This window comes from Pseudophryne corroboree, chromosome 10, assembly GCF_028390025.1.
Source record: "Pseudophryne corroboree isolate aPseCor3 chromosome 10, aPseCor3.hap2, whole genome shotgun sequence".
NCBI lineage: Eukaryota > Metazoa > Chordata > Amphibia > Anura > Myobatrachidae > Pseudophryne > Pseudophryne corroboree.
In genome coordinates this window covers 114,631,091-114,655,798 of record NC_086453.1, presented here as the reverse complement: position 1 = coordinate 114,655,798, position 24,708 = coordinate 114,631,091, and the positions used below count along the sequence as shown (strand labels likewise).

At 43.0% G+C, this 24,708-nt stretch overlaps 1 protein-coding gene across 1 annotated transcript in view; it reads right to left on the bottom strand.

Annotated features, from left to right (window-relative positions):
* The window catches only part of LOC134966189 (sulfotransferase 2B1-like), a 129,358-nt gene that overhangs the window by 23,267 nt on the left and 81,383 nt on the right, over window positions 1-24,708 (bottom strand). Inside the window, exon 3 of the mRNA XM_063942748.1 lies at window positions 10,498-10,706. Coding sequence (XP_063798818.1) covers window positions 10,498-10,706 — 209 coding nt within the window. The remainder of the gene's footprint in view (window positions 1-10,497; window positions 10,707-24,708) is intronic.

The following is a 24,708-nucleotide window of genomic DNA, read 5'->3' as shown; positions in this document are numbered from 1 at the left end:
CTTGAAAGTATAACTTTAATACATCCATCCACACCTCCATATACACATACTTACCTTATGTTCCCACGCAGGTCGGTCCTCTTCTCCAGTAGAATCCATGGTGTACCTGTAGAAAAAATTATACTCACATAATCCATGGTTGAAGGCTCCCCGGTAAATCCTTTTGTAATCCACGTACTTGAAAAAATAAAAAAACGGATACCCGACCACGAACTGAAAGGGGACTCATGTTTTCACATGGGCCCCCTTTCCCCGAATGCCAGAAACCCACTCCGACTGATGTCTAAGTGGGTTTCCTCAGCCAATCAGGGAGCGCCACGTTTTAGCACCCTCCTGATCGGCTGTGTGCTCCTGTACTGTATGACAGGCAGCACACGGCAGTGTTACAATGTAGCGCCTATGCGCTCCAATGTTACCAATGGTGGGAACTGTCAGGTCAGCGGTGAGGTCACTTTCGGTCAACCACTGACCTGACAGTTCCCACCATTGGTTACAATGGAGCGCATAGGCGCTACATTGTAACACTGCCGTGTGCCGCCTGTCATACAGTACAGGAGCACACAGCCGATCAGGAGGGTGCTACAACGTGGCGCTCCCTGATTGGCTGAGGAAACCCACTTAGACATCAGTCAGAGTGGGTTTCTGGCATTCGGGGAAAGGGGGCCCATGTGAAAACATGGGTCCCCTTACAGTTCGTGGTCGGGTATTCGTTTTTTTATTTTTTCAAGTACGTGGATTACAAATGGAGTTACCGAGGAGCCTTCAACCATGGATTATGTGAGTATAATTTTTTCTACAGGTACACCATGGATTCTACTGGAGAAGAGGACCGACCTGCGTGGGAACATAAGGTAAGTATGTGTATATGGAGGTGTGGATTGATGTATTAAAGTTATACTGTCAAGGTGTGTGTGTAATGTCTTTATTGTGGTATTTTTTTAGTAGTAGTACTACAGGTACCAGCGGGCCCATTTTTCCGCCGCCTGCTGGTACTTGTGGTTCTCCAAGTACCAGCTTGCAGGGGAGGCTTGCTGGGCCTTGTAGTACTGCTACTAAAAACAATATCAAACACTTATCACAAAGGCTATCAGCCCCCCATCCGCAGCCCATTGGATGGGGGGGACAGCCTCTGGCTTCACCCCTGGCCCTTGGGTGGCTGGGGGGGGGAACCCCTTGATTGAAGGGGTCCCCACTCCCCCAGGGTACCCCGGCCAGGGGTGACTAGTTGGATATTTGATGCCACGGCCGCAAGGCACTGTATAAAAGTGACCCCCGGCTGTGGCATTATCTGTCCAGCTAGTGGAGCCCGGTGCTGGTTTCAAAAATACGGGGGACCCCTACTCTTTTTGTCCCCCGTATTTTTGGAACCAGGACCAGGCGCAGAGCCCGATGCTGGTTGCTTAAATATGGGGGAACCCCTGTCCATTTTTTCCCCATATTTCTGCAACCAGGATCGGCTCAAAGAGCCCGAGGCTGGTTTGCCTTAGGAGGGGGGACCCCACGCAATTTTTTTTCTGAAAATTTATAACATTTCCCCCCCCTTCCCACTGAAAAACATGCACAGATCTCATGGATCCGTGCATGCCTATACAAACACGGGATAAAAAAGCAGGTCTGTTTTTTTTTTAGCACTTTTTCACGATTTGTATTTTATCACGGCAGTGTTTGGCTATTGTCGGCAGTGTTTGTGTTTTGCACTTTTTAGTAAATTCCCGATTTCTAGCAAATTCCAGGCGTATTTGACCGATGGTGTATTGATTCGTGATTTTTTCCTAGGGCTTCCAAAATATTACGAATGCCCTCATCACTGCCGTGATTTTTGCTTAGTAAATTACCGAGATGACACTTTGATGAAAAAACGGCATCTCGGTCAAAATCGGGACCTTAGTAAATATACCCCTATGAAAGAGAAAACCCTTAAATATAATGCGTCTATGCTCCAAAAATCTGATGCACAATTTGCGCGTTGTCCTGCCTACATAAATAAGATTACAACTACATACTAATAAATAAATAACATAAGTGCTGTTACAATTGATAAATGATCGTATATCAAATTGTAAGTGGTTAGATGAAAAGAAGACCTTGGAACTATTCTGAATATAGGAACAAGAGATGCATTGTTTGGCGCTGCATTTAAAGCAGCCTGTGACTTTTGGTAGCCACTGTGAGATTTTATCTACAGCTGAAGTTGGTCTGGGATTTCTCTTATCTATGAAAAAACTGGGGGCAAGGTGTTGTTGAAGATTATTAGATTTTTTAAAAATGACAGATGGAGTATTACTTAGTAATCAGTGAAAACAGAGATGCCCTTCTGGTGTGGAATATTAGAATAAAGTGCCTGAACATCACAAGTCAAAAAGAAAAAAGAATCTTTCCATGTTATGTGTGAGATAAAATTCAAGAAGGAAGTAGTGTCTTTGATATGTGAACGAAGTGAGCATGCTAGTGGTTGTAAAAAATAATCAACAAAATGTGATAAATTAGAAGTGAAGGACCCAATACCAGAAATAATAGGTCTACCAGGAGGTGCAGAAAGAAAGCATAGAGGATGCAGAGGAGGCCGCTGGTTACAGGGAAAAAAAACGAGATCAGAGACCCTTAACCTAACCAACATTTATAACCTATCCTCAGCTCAGATCAGCAGATCTGAAATGCAACTTCTATCTAAAGGCCTCAAATTTGCCCCCTCTAAACCACCAGCTTTCTTTAACTTATTCGTAGAACTCAATAGATATGTTCGTACTTTAGCCCGTAAAAGATACTTTGCAACAAAAAACTTACCCAACGAAAACTAGATGGTACACCAATTGTTCTAGATGACCAGGATAGGTCTGGTTTAGACATATTGGAGTCTCTTGCTATGGAAAATTATATAGCTGATTCAACCATTCCAATCTATACCCATGAACATAATAGTGAACGTATGTATAGATTTAAAAATAAATCCCAATTCTTTCCACTGCATCATAGAAGTCCCCCTATTGACATCTTCTATAAAAAGACACTTGATGATTTTAATACCCTTTGTCAGAAAGAAAGTAAAAAATTTAAATATAGACATAATTTATCTGTTCAAGAAAGATTAGCCCTTCAGAGGCTGGCTAATGACCCCACTCTTGTCATCAAGCCGGCTGACAAGGGTGGGGCCATTGTAATTCAAAATACTGATGACTATTTAATTGAGGCTTATAGGCAACTTGGTGATAGTAGAACATACGCCAGGCTGAGTACCAATCCCTCACAGGAATTCCATAAATTACTAACTGTTTTGGTCAGTAGTGCTCTATTGAAGGGCACTATATCCAAACAAGAATCAAGATATTTGGTACCCACTTACCCCATCACTCCCACTTATTATCATTTACCTAAGATTCACAAATCCCTCACTGCACCTCCTGGTAGACCTATTATTTCTGGTATTTGGTCCCTCACTTCTAATTTATCACATTTTGTTGATTATTTTTTACAACCACTAGCATCCTCACTTCGTTCACATATCAAAGACACTACTTCCTTCTTGAATGTTATCTCACACATAACATGGAAAGATTATTTTTTCTTTTTGACTTGTGATGTTCAGGCACTTTATTCTAATATTCCACACCAGAAGGGCATCTCTGTTGTCACTAATTATCTTGCAAAGTCAGAATCCATGAATATGGATCTACAACAATTTATTCTTGATTCTATTTCCTTTATATTATCACACAACTATTTTGTTTTTAACAAGGAGTATTATTTACAGACCCTTGGGATGGCCATGGGGACGAGGTTCGCGCCGAGTTTCGCCAACCTATACATGGGTGCCTTTGAAGATGCCCATGTCTGGGGGCGTGACTTTGGCGTGGACCTCGTCTACTAAGGCCGTTATATAGATGACCCTTTCTTTATTTTTGATGGTGATATTTCTCTTTTCTCTGATTTTGCTAGTATACTCAATGACAATGAGTAAAATTTATGTTTTACGGGCACCACTAATAAGTCCTCGATCTCTTTTCTGGATATTTCTTTAACCATAATTGATGGTCAAATTTCCACCAAAACCTATAGGAAAGATGTTGATACCTTAAACGTCTTACATTACTATAGTTCACATTATAAACCCTGGATAAATAATATCCCTTATGGTCAACTAAGACATATTAAATGGAACTGTAGTAATACAGATGACTATAGACTACAGGCGGATGAGTTATCTTTATCTTTTCATAATAGAGGATACCCAGTGTGTCTTATTAAAACAGCACGAAAAAAAGTTGATGTGTTGGATAGAAAAGATCTGTTGACATATAAGAAATGCCACCAAAAATTTGAACATGACCAACCACACTTTATGTCTCAGTTCAATAGCTCCTCCTCAAGGATTAAGAGGATCATCTATAATAATTACTCCATTCTCCTCACTGATCATGTTCTGAAAACTGAACTAAGTAATACTCCATCTGTCATTTTTAAAAAATCTAATAATCTTCAACAACACCTTGCCCCCAGTTTTTTCATAGATAAGAGAAATCCCAGACCATCTTCAGCTGTAGATAAAATCTCACAGTGGCTTCCAAAAGTCACAGGCTGCTTTAAATGCAGCGCCAAACAATGCATCTCTTGTTCCTATATTCAGAATAGTTCCAAGGTCTTCTTTTCATCTAACCACTTACAATTTGATATACGATCATTTATCAATTGTAACAGCTCTTATGTTATTTATTTATTAGTATGTAGTTGTAATCTTATTTATGTAGGCAGGACAACGCGCAAATTGTGCATCAGATTTTTGGAGCATAGACGCAATATACTTAAGGGTTTTCTCTTTCATAGTGTCTCTAGACATTTTCTAGATACACATCATAAAAATCCGGATGATATTAAATTAATTGGTATTGAGACTATAATGCCCACTGCACGGGGTGGGGATAGATACAGAAAACTGTGCCTTAGGGAAAACTATTGGATCCATAAATTGAGAACTCTCGTCCCTGAGGGACTTAATGAATCCTTTGAAATGGACCTATGTTAATACACAGCTTTGCCTTATGGTTCTATTCCTCTTAGATATCTGTATTCTCCTGCCTCATTCCCCATATCTTTTTCCCCCCTCCCCCTCCCCCCTCGTCTTGTCTATGCGATATAATCTAAAGATTTTTGTCTATTTAAACATACTTTCCTTCTTAGTGTTATGCTCATACAAAATGGTTTGAATGTGGGGCACACTTTACTCATACATACATTATAGATGCCTCTATATTCCATACATCTAACCAGCGGGTCCGGTGGCGCATCTGGTTTGACCGCTAATCCGCTTTGAATGAGGACTTTAATGTCCACCGGTGTACTAGGTGTTCGATTCCCATTCTCCCATCTTCATTTATATATATTCTTTTCTTGGTCTCATAAATTGCTGTCTTCTCTTACTAATTGTGTTTATAATAGGTTTTGATAATCTTTCTACTCATTATCGTGTGATATATTAATACAACGTCACATGGTGCTATGCACATATGGAGTTGCTTACATTGTATCTCTATCATGCAACTTATCATATAACTTGTGTCTATTGGGTTTTTTCCCCCCCAATTAGTACATTCAGACTAACTATATACTCTTCTTTATATAATATGTACTAATTTTTATTTTAAAGACATATCATTTGTTTCTAGTTTTATCTATTAATGAATTCGTTATCTTAGGCATGTATACTACGATTGATTTGATTTTTTAGAGCTGACATGTATTTTGTTTTTTTAAAATGGACTGTTTAATGAGCTAATCATTTACACATGGTTTTCATAGTAGTGATGCTTTAAATACCGATAGATCTAGAGGCTGGGATATACCTTTGAGAAAGTCACATGATATGTGACGAAACGCGTTAGTACCCTGCCCTCCTCCACACCTTGATTTTGGTATCTGCTAAGGTAGCAAGCTGCCGATTAAGCTACCTCTGCTCCGGTTCCACATTCCGGCAGAACGCCACTGCCGCCCGCTGCTCGCATCAGCACGCCGCTGAGAACCTGTCATACCTACCAGACAACTGCACAACTACCTCCACGCTGCATAGCAAATAGTGGGCACTGCAGGACCATACAGCCGAGGACGCTCGGTCTGTACCAGCCCACGGAGAGGTATCTACTGTTTCGTCTGACAACAGGCATATATTTATATCTGCTATATTGAGACTGTTTTCCGGCACTCTTATATTTCGCTTATTCATTGTGGACATTATCTCTGGAGCTTGCCACTGGACACATTATCACATTACCATCACAGGTGTCTACCTGTAGTCTACATCTCTATAAAATTCAAGGTGTTTACATTTAATCTGGTATAAATTCTCATATTAAACATATAATCTGCTTTTTTATGTGATGTTATTAGTATAAATAAATTACTTTTTTTTATTATTCACACGTCAGCTCTCATTTCTATTGCTCTAACACATTGCGCAGCCATTCTTTCCTATTTTTTCATACCTGTTTCCAATTAAACACCCACACAGTGTTTCACGGCAGTGAAGGTGCTAGATCAATTCTAATTAATCATTGGTTTTATATTTATTTTTATTTCCTGAGGCACTATATAGCAGTTCTTTGTTGATTCCTGATTGGGGCCTATAGAGAAACCCTCTCACCAAAGAAATCACCAGACAAAGATTCACAGTTTAGTTACATGAAATCTTTATATAAAAAAATCTTTAATCCATAGTCATAAAATTGATATGATATAAAACATAATAAAATGACAATTATTTGGACACACACCAATATGCTTTAGTTGTTACAAGATAATCCTCCTCACCTTAACAGTGTGAGCTCTTGGAGGAATAATCGAAGCAAAGGGATAGTGTACATTAATTGATAAAGCTTACGCGTTTCGTCCACTCGGACTTCTTCAGGGGTAAAATGTGTCTGGGTGAGAAAAATGGAAAATAGCTTAGGGCATGAGAAGGACCACCCACATGTCCTCCTCATTCCCTAAGCTGTTTTCCATATTTCTGTCAATGTTTGAATTGACAGAAATGTCTAGCGACTGGTTGGTCGCTTTTACCTGTTTGCAGAGCCGCTCTGATAGCAGCCCTATGCTGGCCCATTCGCTCTTTAAACTTGGAAATGGTCTTGCCTATATAACATAGGCCACAAGGGCACAAGATCTGATATATCACAAATGTCGAACTACAGTTAAAATAATGTCTAATTTTGTAGGCTTTGCCAGAGTGGAGATGATGAAAAGTGTCACCCGTCAACATGAATTGACACGTGACACATGTGCACTTAAAACAGCCAACTCTGGCATTTGGCCAAAAAGGTGGTACGAGTGTTTCTCTTTGGGATATTAGAATTAGTTTTAACCAAAAGGACCCATTAAGTTTACTCACACTTACAGCCAACAATTTTCTAATTTTCTAGATGTTAAACTGACAATTAGTGAGGATTAATTGACAACGAGCCTATTTGTCAAACCAACATATCGTAACACATTGTTGAAAGCACAGAGCTGCCACCCAAGACCACTAATTGCTGGTCTACCGTATTCACAGATGATTCGAATTTTTCGGATCAATAACGATGCGGGAATAGCTGAAAAGGAAATTGATACACTTATAGAAAAATTCTTAATACGTGGCTATAAATTTGAGAAATTACAGGAAGCAAAAAGAGCAGTGTTAGCCATGGATAGAAAGCAATTACTAAATAAGCCCCATATAAGTGAGAATATTACCACCACTAAATTTTCGTGGGTTAATCGCTTCCACTCTTCATCTTCACAAATCAATAGAACTGCTAAGGAGTTGTGGCCCATCATTCAGAGTGACGAAGCTTTAAATGTCAATCAGCGTCAACTCATGCCTTGTTACAAAAGAGGCCGCAGTCTCCGAGATATTTTGGTTAAAACTAATTCTAATATCCCAAAGAGAACCACTCGTACCACCTTTTTGGACAATGCCAGAGTTGGCTGTTTTAAGTGCACCTGTGTCACGTGTCAATTCATGTTGACGGGTGACACTTTTCACCATCCCCACTCTGGCAAAGCCTACAAAATTAGACATTATTTTAACTGTAGTTCGACATTTGTGATATATCAGATCTTGTGCCCTTGTGGCCTATGTTATATAGGCAAGACCATTTGCAAGTTTAAAGAGCGAATGGGCCAGCACAGGGCTGCTATCAGAGCGGCTCTGCAAACAGGTAAAAGCGACCAACCAGTCGCTAGACATTTCTGTCAATTCAAACATCCTTTAAGTACATTACGCTACAGGATGATAGACACAGTTACTGAAAACGTCCGGGGCGGCAGTTATTGAGGCGTGAGGCACAATGGATTCATCGATTAGACGTAATAAGTCCCAGAGGTCTCAATGAAAATGTATCATATGCAGCACTTAGATAATTATGTTATGTTCTTGTGTTAACATAGACTTTTTTGGAGTAGCTAGGTGACATAAGAAGGTATTGTTATTAAGCGAGAGTCTTTTTATCTAAATTACATTGCTTATTATTGCTATTTATTGTTCCAATGAATACTTGAACTGTGGAGCGCTCTTTTGTTTAGGTTTTAGTTACTATGGTGATGGTTTTGAACACAGCTGGGTCGTCGGCTATGGATGACGTCAGCATTGCGCGACGTGGGGGCGGGTGTTTGGTCCCAAGCCACATGTCTGCAGTTTCACATGGTGGTGTGCAACTATAAAGGTATGTAAGCATTTGTTATACTTTATCCTGACGAAAATATTTAATTATATTGAAACGTTGATCAGCAGACTGTGGTCCGCATCATTCATTTATATAGAAGAGCCGAGTGCCGCGCCGCAGAGCCTGTATATATATATATATATATATATATATATAAAATTACCTTCATTCTATGTGTATAAGGAGTACATGAAACATAAATGCATTTTAAGTTTAGACTTGGGTCCCTTCCCCACGATATCTCACTGTAGTAAGCAAATATTGCAAAATACGTAAAAAGATAAAATCCACAATACTTCTGGTCCCAAGCATTTCCGATATGGGAGACTCAACCTGTAGCAAACATTTAACCTTACATTCTTACTTCTGTTGAATTTCTTACAACCAATTTAATTGGTATGTTTCATTATAACTGTCTTCATATATTGAATTACTGTTGTTTCAATACTAGTATTGTTATAAGTGTTTGAGGATCTGCTGCTCTCCTCATAAACCATATATTGGTCCACTGTGTTATACAGCTTCATGTTGCTTCAGTTTTGCCAGGAAATAATGTTTATTTACAGTATTTTTTTTTTACTTTATCTTAACTGATTTTACATTATATTTACTAAACAGATAGGACTGTTATATGGTAATAACCAGTTACATATCTTATCCACTTTTAAACATTACAAAATAGAATATGTTTACAAAATGCGTTTTTATGGTCATTCTCTTGAATTTAATTTAATTAATTAAATTGACAAAATATACACTTCATTTCAGTTTGTGTATTCTAACAGCGATGAAAGGGATCTCATCTATTACTGTAGATTGGGGGTTTTATGGCGTGGGGAGGCTACTAATTTATATTTTTATTTGTATTTTCACTTTCTGATTGCTTGAGCATGTTATTGCAATGTCACCTATGTTATATCATGTAAACACATGTTCTATCAATAGGGTCAATCATCACCTGCCAGTTTTGCAAACAGTCTGTATAATGACAGAATTTGATTGGTTGGCACTTCTCTCTCCATTTTATCTCTCCAAGCTTTGATAAAATTTCCTCCTAAAGTTGTCTGAAAAAAAAAAAATCTATATTGTCTATCTTTTCTCTATTGCATCCTAGTAAATTATAGACATAATTTTATTGGTTACTATGGGCAACATCACCTCTTTTCATTTTTAGAAGCTTTAGTAAATTTACCCCCTACAGTATATACTAAAAGCCCAGTGACTGCCATACAATACAGACACCATACCATTGGTCACCATACAATACATAATGTATCCCAGTGACTGCCATACTCTTTCAAGAGTCTGTGAAACTCCCAGAAAACTTGGTGGTAGTCTCCCAGACATATCAGGAGTGTTGGTGAACATATTATTTAAATGTATAATTTATTAAAAAAAGAAACACAATGGAAACACCTGAGAATGTGAAGACTGGAAGCAATGTTTATTTGACCACAGTGTAATGCAGAGGTCTAAAACACAGTCCTCAAGGCACCCCAAAGGTCCAGGATTTAAGTACTGTGTATCCATACCTCAGCACAGATGGTTAAATCATATTGAGGTACTAATTATATCACCTATTTACAATCATGGATATACTTAAAACCTGGACCATTGGGGCGGCTTAAGGACTGCGTTTGAGAAACTGTGGTCTAATTCATCTTAAAAATAACATGACCTAATGAGTCCCTTATCAGTTTAAATAATTTTTCTGTATAATTACCATTTTAATAATATAAGCTCTATAACAGATGTCATTATCCTGCTCAATATTATAATATTAAAATATATTTTCCTATGTTTTGCTTACTTTAGCTTTAGACTTAAAAAAAGATTTTGCAAACATGTTGATTGGTAGATGGGAAGAAAGAGTCCTTGGAGCAACAAGGTCCTTGATCTGTGTTTGAGCGTAAATAGTTTCATACCATGGTGATCTTGAGTAGATTGGCACACTGTTGCTAAGTGTAGCATCTCCTTTGTGCTTTATTAAGCTCAATATCTGTATCATCCAGTTTGTACCTAGAAATAATGAAATTCAGAACATCACTCTTATTTTATATTGTTTATTAATCTTTATTTATACACTTAGGCTTCTGAAAAACATAAACAGTTTCTATTGAACAAATAAATTAAATGGAAACGACACAGGTTCTGGTAGGTGGGGGACGTTTAGATTGATAAGTTAGGTGTAGTACCTGGAAGGTACTGAAAGAACCCAGGTGGATATGTATCAAGTTTTGGAACCAGTCAGCTGTCATTCACCTAGCTCAGTCTTTGAAAGGACAGTTATAAGCTGATTAGTGGTCCTGGGCAACTGCTCCACTTTATCTCTTTCGAACATCCCATCCACAATCCTTCTGGGAAAGACATACTGAGCACCAAGGACCAGAGTAGTATGTGCTGACTGCTGTGCCCTGATTGCAGCTCTTTCAACCCCTGGTATGGGGACTGCTTATGCAGATGAAAATATGTTAAATTGCATCTTATAATAAACAATAATGTGGCAGTCATCTCTCCATCTCACTGTCATGCCTGTTCTCTGAGATGCCAGGACCATGTCAAGTACATTTTCTTACTCTAAGAATAAAGATGGAGAGTAGAGACGTGCATCAGAAAATTTTTGCTGGTTTTGGCCCGAATTCATCATCCAGTTTTGGTTTTGCGAAAATATCGTAACTGGTTTTGGCTTTGCATTTTTTTTTTTAGTTTACAAAAAACCCGAAATCACATAATTTGGCCTTTTTTATTCCTAGAGTATTATTAACCTCAGTAACATTCATTTTCAGTCATTTCCACTCAATTTGAACAACCTCACAGCTCACAATATTGTTTTCATCGAGTTTATGCCAAAAGGCTGCACCGAGCTCCAGTAGCTGGCTGAGTAGGCCAAGTAATAGAGAGGTGAAGCCTAGCAGCAAAAACACAATAAAAGAAGAATTAAAAAAGTTTGATTGATTCATTGATTAAGGTAGGTAACTGTTTGGTTCATGTTATCCATATCGGTGAACTCAACCGATGAACTCAACATACACAAGTTGGACAATTAAAAGAGAAATCCTTTTTACTTTTTTTGCGAATGACAACTTACAGCGGAGAATCACCCCTGCTTATATTTATTATGTCAACAATAAATGATGAATCAAAAACAAGATTGATTGATTGATTGATTGATTGTGTTAGCATTGGCAACTGTACGGTACACTAGGGAAGACACTGATGTGAATGAACTTTTCTCTGTGAGGCCCAGCAGCAAAAAGGCAATAAAATAAGAATAAAAAAAATTATTGATTGATTAAGGTTTGTATTGGCAACTGTATTGTCCACTAGAAAAGAGACTGACGTGAATGAACTTTACTCTGTGAGGCCAGGCAGCAAAAAGACAATAAAATGAGAATTTAAAAAATTGTTTGATTCTTTGTGGTTGGCAATGGCAAATGTTTGGCCCTTAATATCTGTGAGGTGAGGGCTAGCAGCAAAAAGACCCCTTAAAAATGCAGTCCATAATGAAAATAAATGATCTAGTAGCAGGTCTAGAGAGCATAGTGTAAATTTTTGCAGATGATACAAAATTTTTGTACGGTTATAAATTTGGTGGAGGATGCTGAGTCTCTTCAGAATGACTTATACAAACTGGAAGCATGGGTTTCAAAATGGAGAATGAGGTTCAATATAGAAAAATGTAAGGTAATGCACTTCGGTAGCAAGAATAAGAACACTACCTACATACTTAATGGGGAGAAACTAGGGGATTCACTACTGGAAAAAGCTTTATGTGTTCACATAGATAACAAACTTAACAGTAGTACCCAAAGTAGGAATGCAGCAAAAAAGGCAAACAAGATATTAGCATTCATTAAGCGGGGAATTGATGCAAGGGATGAGAATGTTATACTCCCACTATATAAATCACTAGTGAGGCCACATCTTGAATACTGTGTACAATTATGGGCACCATACTACAAAAAGGATATCCTGGAACTAGAAAAGGTTCAGAGATTAGCAACCAAATTGATAAAGGGGATGAAGACTCTAGAATATGATGAAAGGCTTGCTAGGCTAGGCATGTTTACAATGGAAAAAAGGAGATTAAGAGGGGACATGATAAACATTTACAAATAATAAGATTTTACTCACCTGTAAATCTATTTCTCGTAGTCCGTAGTGGATGCTGGGACTCCGTAAGGACCATGGGGATTAGCGGCTCCGCAGGAGACTGGGCACAACTAAAGAAAGCTTTAGGACTACCTGGTGTGCACTGGCTCCTCCCACTAAGACCCTCCTCCAGACCTCAGTTAGGATACTGTGCCCGGAAGAGCTGACACAATAAGGAAGGATTTTGAATCCCGGGTAAGACTCATACCAGCCACACCAATCACACCGTATAACTCGTGATACTATACCCAGTTAACAGCATGATAACAACTGAGCCTCTCAACAGATGGCTCAACAATAACCCTTTAGTTAGGCAATAACTATATACAAGTATTGCAGACAATCCGCACTTGGGATGGGTGCCCAGCATCCACTACGGACTACGAGAAATAGATTTACCGATGAGTAAAATCTTATTTTCTCTAACGTCCTAAGTGGATGCTGGGACTCCGTAAGGACCATGGGGATTATACCAAAGCTCCCAAACGGGCAGGAGAGTGCGGATGACTCTGCAGCACCGAATGAGCAAACTCTAGGTCCTCCTCAGCCAGGGTATCAAACTTGTAGACTCTTGCAAGAGTGTTTTAACCCGACCAAGTAAAGCCAAATTTGTAAAGCCGAGACCCCTCGGGCAGCCGCCCAAGAAGAGCCCACTTTCCTCGTGGAATGGGCTTTCACAGATTTAGGGTGCGGCATTCCAGCCGCAGAATGTGCAAGTTGAATCGTGCTACAGATCCAGCGAGCAATAGTCTGCTTAGAAGCAGGAGCACCCAGCTTGCTGGTGCATACAGGATAAAAAGCGAGTCAGTTTTCCTGACTCCAGCCGTCCTGGAAACATATACTTTTCAGGGCCCTGACTACGTCCAGAAAACTTGGAATCCTCCAAGTCCCAAGTAGCCGCAGGCACCACAATAGGTTGGTTCACATGAAAAACTGATACCACCTTAGGAAGGAATTGGGAACGAGTCCTCAATTCCGCCTTATCCATATAGAATAAAGATAAGGGCATTTGTATGACAAAGCCGCCAATTCTGATACACGCCTGGCCGACGCCACGGCCCACAGCATGACCACTTTCCACGTGAGGTATTGTAGCTCCACGGATTTAAGTGGCTCAACTCAATGCGACTTCAGGAAATCCAACACTACGTTGAGATCCCACGGTGCCACTGGAGGCACGAACGGGGGTTGACTATGCAGCACTCCCTTAACAAAAGTCTGAACTTCAGGCAGTGAAGCCAGTTCTATTTTGGAAGAAAATCGATAGAGCCGAAATCTGGACCTTAATGGAACCCAATTTTAGGCTCATAGTCACCTCTGACTTGTAGGAAGTGCAGAAAACGACCTAGCTGAAATTCCTCCTTTGGGGCCATACTGGCCTCACAGTACGCAACATATTTCCGCCATATGCAGTGATAATGGTTGGCGTTCACTTCTTTCCTAGCTTTAAATAGCGTAGGGATAACTTCCTCCGGAATGCCCTTTTCCTTCAGGATCCGGCGTTCAACCGCCATGCCGTCAAACGCAGCCGCGGTACGTCTTGGAACAGACAGGCCCCCTGCTGCAGCAGGTCCTGTCTGAGCGGCAGAGGCCATGGGTCCTCTGAGATCATTTCTTGGAGCTCTGGGCACCAAGCCCTTCTTGGCCACCCGGAACAATGAGTATAGTTCTTACTCCTCTCCTTCTTATTATTCTCATTACCCTGGGTATGAGAGGCAGAGAAGGGAACACATACACCGACTGGTACACCCACGGTGTTACCAGAGCTTCCACAGCTATCGCCTGAGGGTCCCTTGACCTGGCGCAATATCTTTGTAGCTTTTTGTTGAGGCGGGACGCCATCCTGTCCACCTGTGGCCTTTCCCCACGGTGTACAATCATTTGGAAGACTTCTGGATGAAGTCCCCACTCTCTCGGGTGGAGGTCGTGTCTGCTGAGAAAGTGTGCTTCTCAGTTGTCCACTCCGGGAATGAACACTGCTGACAGTGCTAACACATGATTTTCCGCCCATCGGAGAATCCTTGTGGCTTCTGCCATCGCCATCCTGCTTCTTGTGCCGCCCTGTCGGTTTACATGAGCGACCGCCGTGATGTTGTCTGACTGGATCAGCACCGGCCGGTGTTGAAGCAGGGGTCTAGCCTGACTTAGGGCATTGTAAATGGCCCAAAGTTCCAGAACATTTATGTGTAGGGAAGTCTCCTGACTTTTCCATAGGCCTTGGAAGTTTCTTCCCTGTGTGACTGCCCCCCAGCCTTGAAGGCTGGCATCCGTGGTCACCAGGACCCAGTCCTGTATGCCGAATCTGCGGCCCCCTAGAAGATGTGCAGTCACCACCACAGCGACACCCTGGCCCTTGGAGACAGGGTTATCCGCCAATGCATCTGAGAATGCGACCCGGACCACTTATCCAACAGATCCCACTGGAAGATCCTTGCATGGGACTTGGCGAATGGAAATTCTTCGTAAGAAGCTACCATCTTTCCCAAGGTTCGCGTGCATAGATGCACCGATACCTGTATTTGTATTAGGAGGTCTCCGTCTAGAGACAAGGAAAACAATGGTGCGCTTGAATTAAATGTAAACCATTTATAATTATTTGTGTCAATATGTGTCCGCTTTCACTCACCGCCGAAATCAACAACAAAGAGTCTGCCTTGATTTATATACAATTATTTTACTCAAATAAATTGACACACATACATAAATAACTAAAAAATTACTAAAAAATCTGTGTATTCCACACACTAGAATAAAGGACGGATAGAATCCACTTACTAAAAGAGATTGGCAACAGCAGTGTAATTATATTAATGGCAACAATGTGTTTAAAGTGACACTAAACAGATTTTGCAGTCTGTTACATTCAATTATGTCACAATGTATATCAGTACTGTAACAACTGCCAATAATTATATCACACAAGTCTCTCCAATCCTCCTGCTACTGGCGTCCCAGTGCAGAGGAATAATGCTGAATTCTTACCCGAACCTGCGGGAATGTAAGAATTCAGCATTAATCCTCTGCACTGGGACGCATGTAACAGACTGCAAAATCTGTTTATGTCACTTTAAACACATTGTTGCCATTAATATAATTACACTGCTGTTGCCAATCTCTTTTAGTAAGTGGATTCTATCCGTCCTCTATTCTAGTGTGTGGAATACACAGATTTTTTAGTAATTTTTTAGTTATTTATGTATGTGTGTCAATTTATTTGAGTAAAATAATTGTATATAAATCAAGGCAGACTCTTTGTTGTTGATTTCGGCGGTGAGTGAAAGCGGACACATATTGACACAAATAATTATAAATGGTTTACATTTAATTCAAGCGCACCATTGTTTTCCTTTTTTCTTTATTTAAATTGTCTGAGGATTTAGCTAATCCTTAAATGTGTGCAGCTGAAGTTAAATAAATAAACAAATATTATTGGTTTAATTGCGCCGGGAGTTGGGGTGTGAATAAACACCTCTCCTGTGGTTGTTCTCCGTCTAGAGACGCCAACTCCTTGGACTTCTCCTCCGGGAGAAACCCTTTTTATCCTGTTCTGTGTCCAGAACCATACCCAGGAACAGTAGACGCGTCGTAGGAACCAGCTGTGACTTTGGAATATTCAGAATCCAGCCGTGCTGTTGTAGCACTTCCCGAGATAGTGCTACTCCGACGAACAACTGCTCCCTGGACCTCGCCTTTATAAGGAGATCGTCCAAGTATGGGATAAGTACTTCGGCCATTACCTTGGTAAATACCCTCGGTGCCGGGGACAGACCAACGGCAACGTCTGGAATTGGTAATGACAATCCTGTACCACAATTTTGAGGTACACCTGGTGACGAGGGTAAATAGGGACATGCAGGTAAGTATCCTTGATGTCCAGTGATACCCTGAAATTTTCCAGGCTTGCAATAATCGCCCTGAGCGATTCCATTTTGAACTTGAACCTTCGTATATAAGTGTTCAAGGATTTCAATTTTAGAATGGGTCTCACCGAACCGTCTGGTTTCGGTACCACAACATTTTGGAATAGTAACCCCGGCCTTGTTGAAAGAGGGGTACCTTGATTTCACCTGCTGGAAGTACAGCTTGTGAATTGCCGCCGGTACTACCTTTCTCCGAGGGCAGCAGGCAAGGCTGATGTGAGGCAACGGCGAGGGGGAGTCGTCTCGAACTCCAGCCTGTATCCCTGTGATACTACTTGCAGAACCTAGGGATCCACCTGTGGGCAAGCCCACTGATCCCTGCAGTTCCCGAGACGCGCCCCCACCGCACCTGTCTCCACCTGTGGAGCCCCAGCGTCATGCGGTGGACTCAGAGGAAGCGAGGGAAGATATTTGATCCTGGAACTGGCTGACTGGTGCAGCTTTTTCCTTCTTCCCTTGTCTCTGTGCAGAAAGGAAGCGCCTTTGACCTGCTTGCTTTTCTGAAGCCGAAAGGACTGTACCTGAAAATACGGTGCTTTCTTTAGGCTTTTGTGAGGAAACCTGAGGTAAAAAATTTTCTTCCCAGCTGTTGCTGTGGATACGAGGTCCCAGAGACCATCCCCAAACAATTCCTCACCCTTATAAGGCAGAATCTCCATGTGCCTTTTAAATGCAGCATCACCTGTCCACTGCCGGGTTTCTACTACCCTCCTGGCAGAATGGACATTGCATTAATTCTGGATGCCAGCCGGCAAATATCCCTCTGTGCATCCTTTATATATAAGACAACGTCTTAAATATGCTCAATGTTAGCAAATATTATTATCCCTGTCTTAGCGTATTAATATTATCTGACAGGGTGTCAGACCACGCTGCAGCAGCACTATTTATGCTGAGGCAATTGCAGGTTTCAGTATATAACCTGAGTGTGTAAATACAGACTTCAGGATCGCCTCCTGCTTTTTATCAGCAGGTTCCTTCAAGGTGGCCGTATCCTAAGACGGCAGTGCCACCTTTTGACAAACGTGTGAGCGCCTTATCCACCCTAAGGGATATCTCCCAACGTGACCTATCCTCTGGCGGGAAAGGGTACGCCATCAGTAACTTTTTAGAAATAACCAGTTTCTTATCGGGGGAAACCACGCTTCTTTACACACTTCATTCATTCATCTGATGGGGGAACAAAACAGTGGCTGTTTTTTCTCCCCAAAAATAAAACCCCTTTTATGTGGTACTTGGGTTTATGTCAGAAAATGCGTAACACATTTTTCATTGCCGAGATCATGTAACGGATGTTCCTAGTGGATTGTGTATATGTCTCAACCTCGTCGACACTGGAGTCAGACTCCGTGTCGACATCTGTGTCTGCCATCTGAGGTAACGGGCGTTGTTTTGAGCCCCTGATGGCCTTTGAGACGCCTGGGCAGGCGCGGGCTGAGAAGCCGGCTGTCCCACAGCTGTTACGTCATCCATCCTTTTATGTAAGGAGTTGACACTGTCGGTTAATACCTTCCACCTATCCATCCACTCTGGTGTCGGCCCCACAGGAAGCGACATCCCATTTATCGGCCTCTGCTCCGCCTCCACGTAACCTTCCTCATCCAACATGTCGACACAGCCGTACCGACACACCGCACACACACAGGGAATGCTCTGACTGAGGACAGGACCCCACAAAGTCCTTTGGGGAGACAGAGAGAGAGAGTATGCCAGCACACACCAGAGCGCTATATAATGCAGGGATTAACACTATAACTGGGTGATTTTTCCCCAAATAGCTGCTTGTATACATATATTGCGCCTAAATTTAGTGCCCCCAGTGGCGTCATGAGGTGGGTGCGGGGGGTGCGGCCCGCACCCGGGTGTCACCCTTCAATAGGGTGACACCAAAACGAGTCGCGCACTCACACGCACCCCCATCCCCTGACATGAGAAACACTGGTCCACGGCTGAGACCATACCCCCTCCTTCCAGGCCCCGCCTCCTAAAGCCCGACACTCTCACCTGTTTAGTGAGATCAGCAGGCAGCGCAGTACAGAGCCGTGCAGTGGCCGCCCCTCCCCTTTCCTCCAGAGTCCACTCTCTCCTCACTCGGGTCCTGAGCCTGACACACACTAGCTCCGCCTCCCACACTATACTACAGGAGAAAGGAGCTGCTGGTGATGTGCTGCATGATGCCATCCAGGTAACTTCTATAAATGCTCCATGATTAGCAGAATCGATTTATGAGGTGTGCGTGTATGAGGCTGAATGTGTTAATGGGTATTGGGATGTACAAATTGTTGGGTTACATACTGAGTGTTAGGTGGGGGGGGGGGAAGCTAATATGGGTGCCACTTTGTGACTGTAGTATGAGTGCTGTGTGAGCATAGTATGGATGCCACCGTGTGAGTGTAGTATGGGTGCTGTGTAGTATGGGTGCTGTGTGAGCATAGTATGGGTGCCACTGTGTTAGTGTAGTAAGGGTGCTGTGTAGTATGGGTGCTGTGTGAGCGTAGTATGAGTGCCGCTGTGTGAGTGTAGTATGGGTGCTGTGTAGTATGGGTGCTGCTGTGTGAGTGTAGTATGGGTGCTGTGTAGTATGGGTGCTGCTGTGTGAGTGTAGTATGGGTGCTACTGTGTGAGCGTAGTAAGGGTGCTGTGTAGTATGGGTGCTGTGTGAGCATAGTATGGGTGCCACTGTGTGAGTGTAGTATGGGTGCTGTGTGAGAGTAGTATGGGTGCTGTGTAGTATGGGTGCTGTGTGAGCGTAGTATGGGTCCTGTGTAGTATGGGTGCTGTGTGAGCGTAGTATGGGTGCCGCTGTGTGAGTGTAGTATGGGTGCTGTGTAGTATGGGTGCCGATGTGTGAGTGTAGTATGGGTGCTGTGTAGTATGGGTGCCGCTGTGTGAGCGTAGTATGGGTGCTGCTGTGCTAGTAAAGTATGGGTGCTGTGTGAGCGTAGTATGGGTGCCGCTGTGTGAGAGTAGTATGGGTGCTGCTGTGTGAGCATAGTATGGGTGTTGTGTGAGCGTAGTATGGGTGCCGCTGTGTGAGCGTAGTATGGGTGCTGCTGTGTGAGCGTAGTATGGGTGCTGTGTGAGTGTAATGTGGGTGCTGCTGTGAGGGGAGCTTTACAGGAGCTGAAAGGGTGGGTGGATGAATGTGCTAATGGGTGTTGGAAGAAGGGATTGATAATGAATTGGGGAGAGATGGGGTAATGGATGTACGTGGATGGGGTGCTTCAGTAATGGGTTCTTGGACAGGGATATGTTTGCGGTTGCTGTGTAGGGGAGATTAATCAGTGCCACCACCAAGTAAATCTCATGCCACCTCTAAGACACCACATGATACCCCATATCCCCACATGTCACCACCAAGATGCCACATTTCACCACGACACCACAATTCACCACATGACACCACATTTCAATACATGATACCCCATATCCCCACATGTCACCACATGACACCACATTTCAATACATGATACCCCATATCCCCACATGTCACCACCAAGACACCACATTTCACCAGCTGAGCTGCGGTTTAGTACGCTGCTCATGTATTCCTATGGGTGCTTGTACTTAGACGCACACGTGCACCCTAGTCGTGGGCACACCTGATTGACGCAAATATGCCAAGCTGCAGGATGGAAGTGTGTAGGGGCAGGGCAATTAAAGGAAGGCTCTTGATACAACCCATGATGCAGGTCACACCACCACACCACTAGTCATGCCCCCCACATCACTAGTCACATCCCCTGCGGCAGCACACAATAGGCCTTTCATGAATTTCAGCTCTAGGCCCATGTGAACCTTAATCTGGCACTGGCTGTGACGTCAGTCTTCGTGATGTTACCACGCACGCCAGCGCCGCTAGCAATGCTGGGAGGGAGAAGTGGGAGGAGACTGCATTCTGTAGTGCTGCCGCTGCGTTACAATAGGGAGGACCTGTAATGCAGTGCGCAGTTCATTGAACTTGGAGTCTCCTGCTGGCTGCTGCTGTCACTCCCTGGCTGGCTGTTAGTCGTTTCAGTTGCCAGTTTGGAAAGTTTGATGAAAAGTTAGTATTTCCACAAAAATACAATGTCACTTAAATATATATATTTTTTCCCTGAAGTAAATGTGGGTTGTATTGAAATTACTACCATTTGTATGTACCAAACAAATGGTTAATTTCAATATAATCCAGTATTATTTCAGGAAAAAAAAATATTATCTAGTTTGTTTTTTACCTCAATGAGGGTGAGGGGAATACAAATACAGAATGTTGCCTGCGATGCATATGCATCACAGACTGTTTATCCCAGCAGAGCGTACAGTAGCACGCTCCCACTACACAGACAGAAACAGAAAGCCTCAAATGTGGACGCAGGCAGCGTGAGAGCGATGCTCCCACTGCCCAGAGCAGTAAGGGGGAATAATAAGGGGTAGTGGGAAGCAGTGCTCCAGCTACCCGTCATTTTTGCTTTAATGTTTGGGTCGCTAGCGGGTGCGTGTGTACGCACGCATCCATGACTGTTGACATATCAATGGATTTTGGGCCTAATTCAGCATCAGAGTAGTTTTGCTAAAAGTAGCAAAACTACAACTGCTTTCTCTAGCATGTGGGTGGGGCTCCCCAGCACAGGTTAAGGCCACCCCACATGCCAAGTCCGCCCCCCCCCCCCCCCGCTGATATGCGAGCGCATTGCTATACAGAGATGCGCTCGCATTTTAAGGGTAGCTCTCTCCCTCCGCAGCCTATCTGTGAAGGCAGTCGCCGGGCCGCCATCTTTTGGGTCGCAGCGGCTGCGTGTGCCGTCATGTAGCCGCTGCGGCCCGCCCCACATATGGTCCAGAAACGTCTGCGTTGTCAGGACCATGCCCCTGAAACGGTGCATCGACGCCCCGTCACCACCCCCCGCCAAGATTCCGTGTGGTATAATATGGGAGGAGGTACGTGGGGGGTGACACCATGAGTTACCAAACCGGGTGACACCAACCCTAGTGACGCCTCTGAGTGCCCCCCCTCTCTTTTTAACCCTTTGAGCCTGAAAACTACAGGGGAGAGCCTGGGGAGCTGTCTTCCAGCTGCACTGTGAAGAGAAAATGGCGCCAGTGTGCTGAGGGAGGAGCCCCGCCCCCTTTTCGCCGGACTTTCTCCCGCTTTTTCTGTGATACTGGCAGGGGTAATTTTACATCTATATAGCCTCTGGGACTATATATGATGTATATTTTGCCAGCCAAGGTGTTATTTATTGCCCTCAGGGCGCCCCCCCCCCCCCCCCCAGCGCCCTGCACCCATCAGTGATCGAAGTGTGAGGTGTACATGAGGAGCAATGGTGCACAGCTGCAGTGCTGTGCGCTACCTTGGTGAAGACCGAAGTCTTCTGCCTCCGATTTTCCGGACCTTCTTCGTGCTTCTGGCTCTGTAAGGGGGACGGCGGCGCGGCTACGGGAACGAACACCAAGGTCGGGTCCTGCGGTCGATCCCTCTGGAGCTAATGGTGTCCAGTAGCCTAAGAAGCCCAAACTACCACCTGTTAGGTAGGTTCGCTTCTTCTCCCCTTAGTCCCTCGCTGCAGTGAGTCTGTTGCCAGCAGATCTCACTGAAAATAAAAAACCTAAATATACTTTCTTTCTAGGTGCTCAGGAGAGCCCCTAGTGTGCATCCAGCTCAGCCGGGCACAGAAATCTAACTGAGGTCTGGAGGAGGGTCTTAGTGGGAGGAGCCAGTGCACACCAGGTAGTCCTAAAGCTTTCTTTAGTTGTGCCCAGTCTCCTGCGGAGCCGCTAATCCCCATGGTCCTTACAGAGTCCCAGCATCCACTTAGGACGTTAGAGAAATATAAGGGTCAATACATAGAGCTAGCGGGGGATTTGTTTTTGGTAAGATCATTAAAAAGGACGCGTGGACACCCACTTAGGTTGGAGGAGGGGAGATTTCACCCAAAGAGACGGAAAGGTTTCTTCACAGTAAGGACAATATGTATATGGAATTCCCTGCCTGAGAGAGTAGTGATGGTGGACTCGGTCACTACTTTTAAAAATGGGCTTGATAAATTTCTAATGGATAAGGATATACCAGGTAATGGTGTGTACATTTTGTACTATAGTAATAAAAAAAACTGAGTATTTTAGTTTACAGCAAAACAATCACCACAGTTAAAACTAGTCTTAAAAATAGTTCAGTATAGGAGACCACTAATAGGTTGAACTCGCTGGACAAATTGTCTTTTTTCAGAAACTATGTAAAATAGAGCTATACCCACTAAAAATATCTATGCAAAAAAGACCATTCCTAATGCCCCCCCCCCCCCCCCCCCCCCCAATTTACAGCCAATTTTAAAAAGAAATGTGGTTCAAGGTGGAATTATCTTTGGTCCCTCAAACCCACTTTTATGTTTGATATTTAAAAAGACATGCACAGTTTATTAAACCAAGCACTTCAGGAGCAGTGACTGTCACTTTTGTAGCTGAAGTGCTTGCCTTGTTTAAGCCTTGTGCTCGCCTTGTTCAAAAAACAATTTCTTGGATGGACTACCTCCGATCAATAATGAGGAGGTTGATGATGAGGGTGTTAATTACATTATAATCTTATAAAATAAATTTCATGAACTCACTGCAAATGATGTAATGTGGAGGAGGTGATAGATGGCTAACATCCCTACCTCCACTTGCTTTGGCCTCAAAAATGGAGCAGATGCCTTCACAAATGTTATTAGGATCTGTTTAAACATAATTCCACACAAAAGAGGTCCTTTTTTGGTCTTATGCCCAGGCATCACAATCGCTTTGCAATACACAGTGGGGTACGGCCTGCAAAGTCACAGTACTTGAATGCTATGAATACACAGTAGTATTATTATTATTATTACAATTTATTTATAAGGCGCCACAAGTGTTTCAAAGCACCGTACAAAGGACCGTACAAGGAGACAAAATTTAGCATTACAGTAAATAAATAACAAAAATAGAGTACATGTAACAAAGAGCACAATTCTCAAAACATAATACAGCTAAGATGTAAATAGCGAGGGAGTAATCATCGTACTACTTGGGGCTGGCGGCCATAGATAGAGATGAGCCTTTACCAGCAGGAGAAAAAGCGGGTAAAGATGGTCACTGAGTAGGAGAGAGCTGTGAGTGAAATGTGTCGAGAAGAGGGCTTTGACAACAAGAGCTAACCATCTAGTGGGAAGGGGTGACAGACAGATGACATGAGGTGCAAGCAAGTGGGAGGTAGCCTGATGGCAGTATGTAAGCAAAGTAGAGATGTTCAAGGCATGAGGCATGGGATGGAGGAGCAGCCTCAGGATTAGGTTATGCACCGGAAGGGTACGCTTTGATGAATAGGTGTGTTTTCAGTGCCCGTTTGAAGCTTTGCAAGATCCGGGAGAGTCTAATGAAGCGGGGGAACACATTCCACTGCAGGGGTACAGCAGGGGAAAATCTTGAACTCGAGCATGGGAAGCAGTGACCAGGGTAGAGGAGAGGCGATGGTCACTGGCAGACCGCAGGGGGTGGGAGGGAGTATGAAGGGAGAGGAGGTTGGAGATGTAGAGCAGTGGAATTAGAGATGACCTTGTATGTGAGGGTGAGGAGTTTGAAGAGGATTCTATAGGGGAATGGGAGCCAGTGCAGAATTTGTCGAAGGGGAGTGGCAGATGTGGAGCAGTGGGACAGGAAGATAAGCCTAGTTGTGGAGTTGAGAAAATATTGGAGAGGAGAAAGATGGGAGGAAATGAGGCCAGTGAGAACATTGTAGTAGTGAATTCGTGAGATGACCAGTGAGTGGATGATAAGTTGGCCTCATTCGAGCAATGTTGCGTAGCTGATACCGACAGGATTTTGCCAGAGCTTGGATGTGGGGTGTAAAGGAGAGGGAGGAGTCAAGAGTGACACCCAAGCAGCGGATTTGTGGAATGGGGGAGATGATGGTGTTGTCAACAGAGATAGAGATATTGGTAGGGGATGTTACTCTG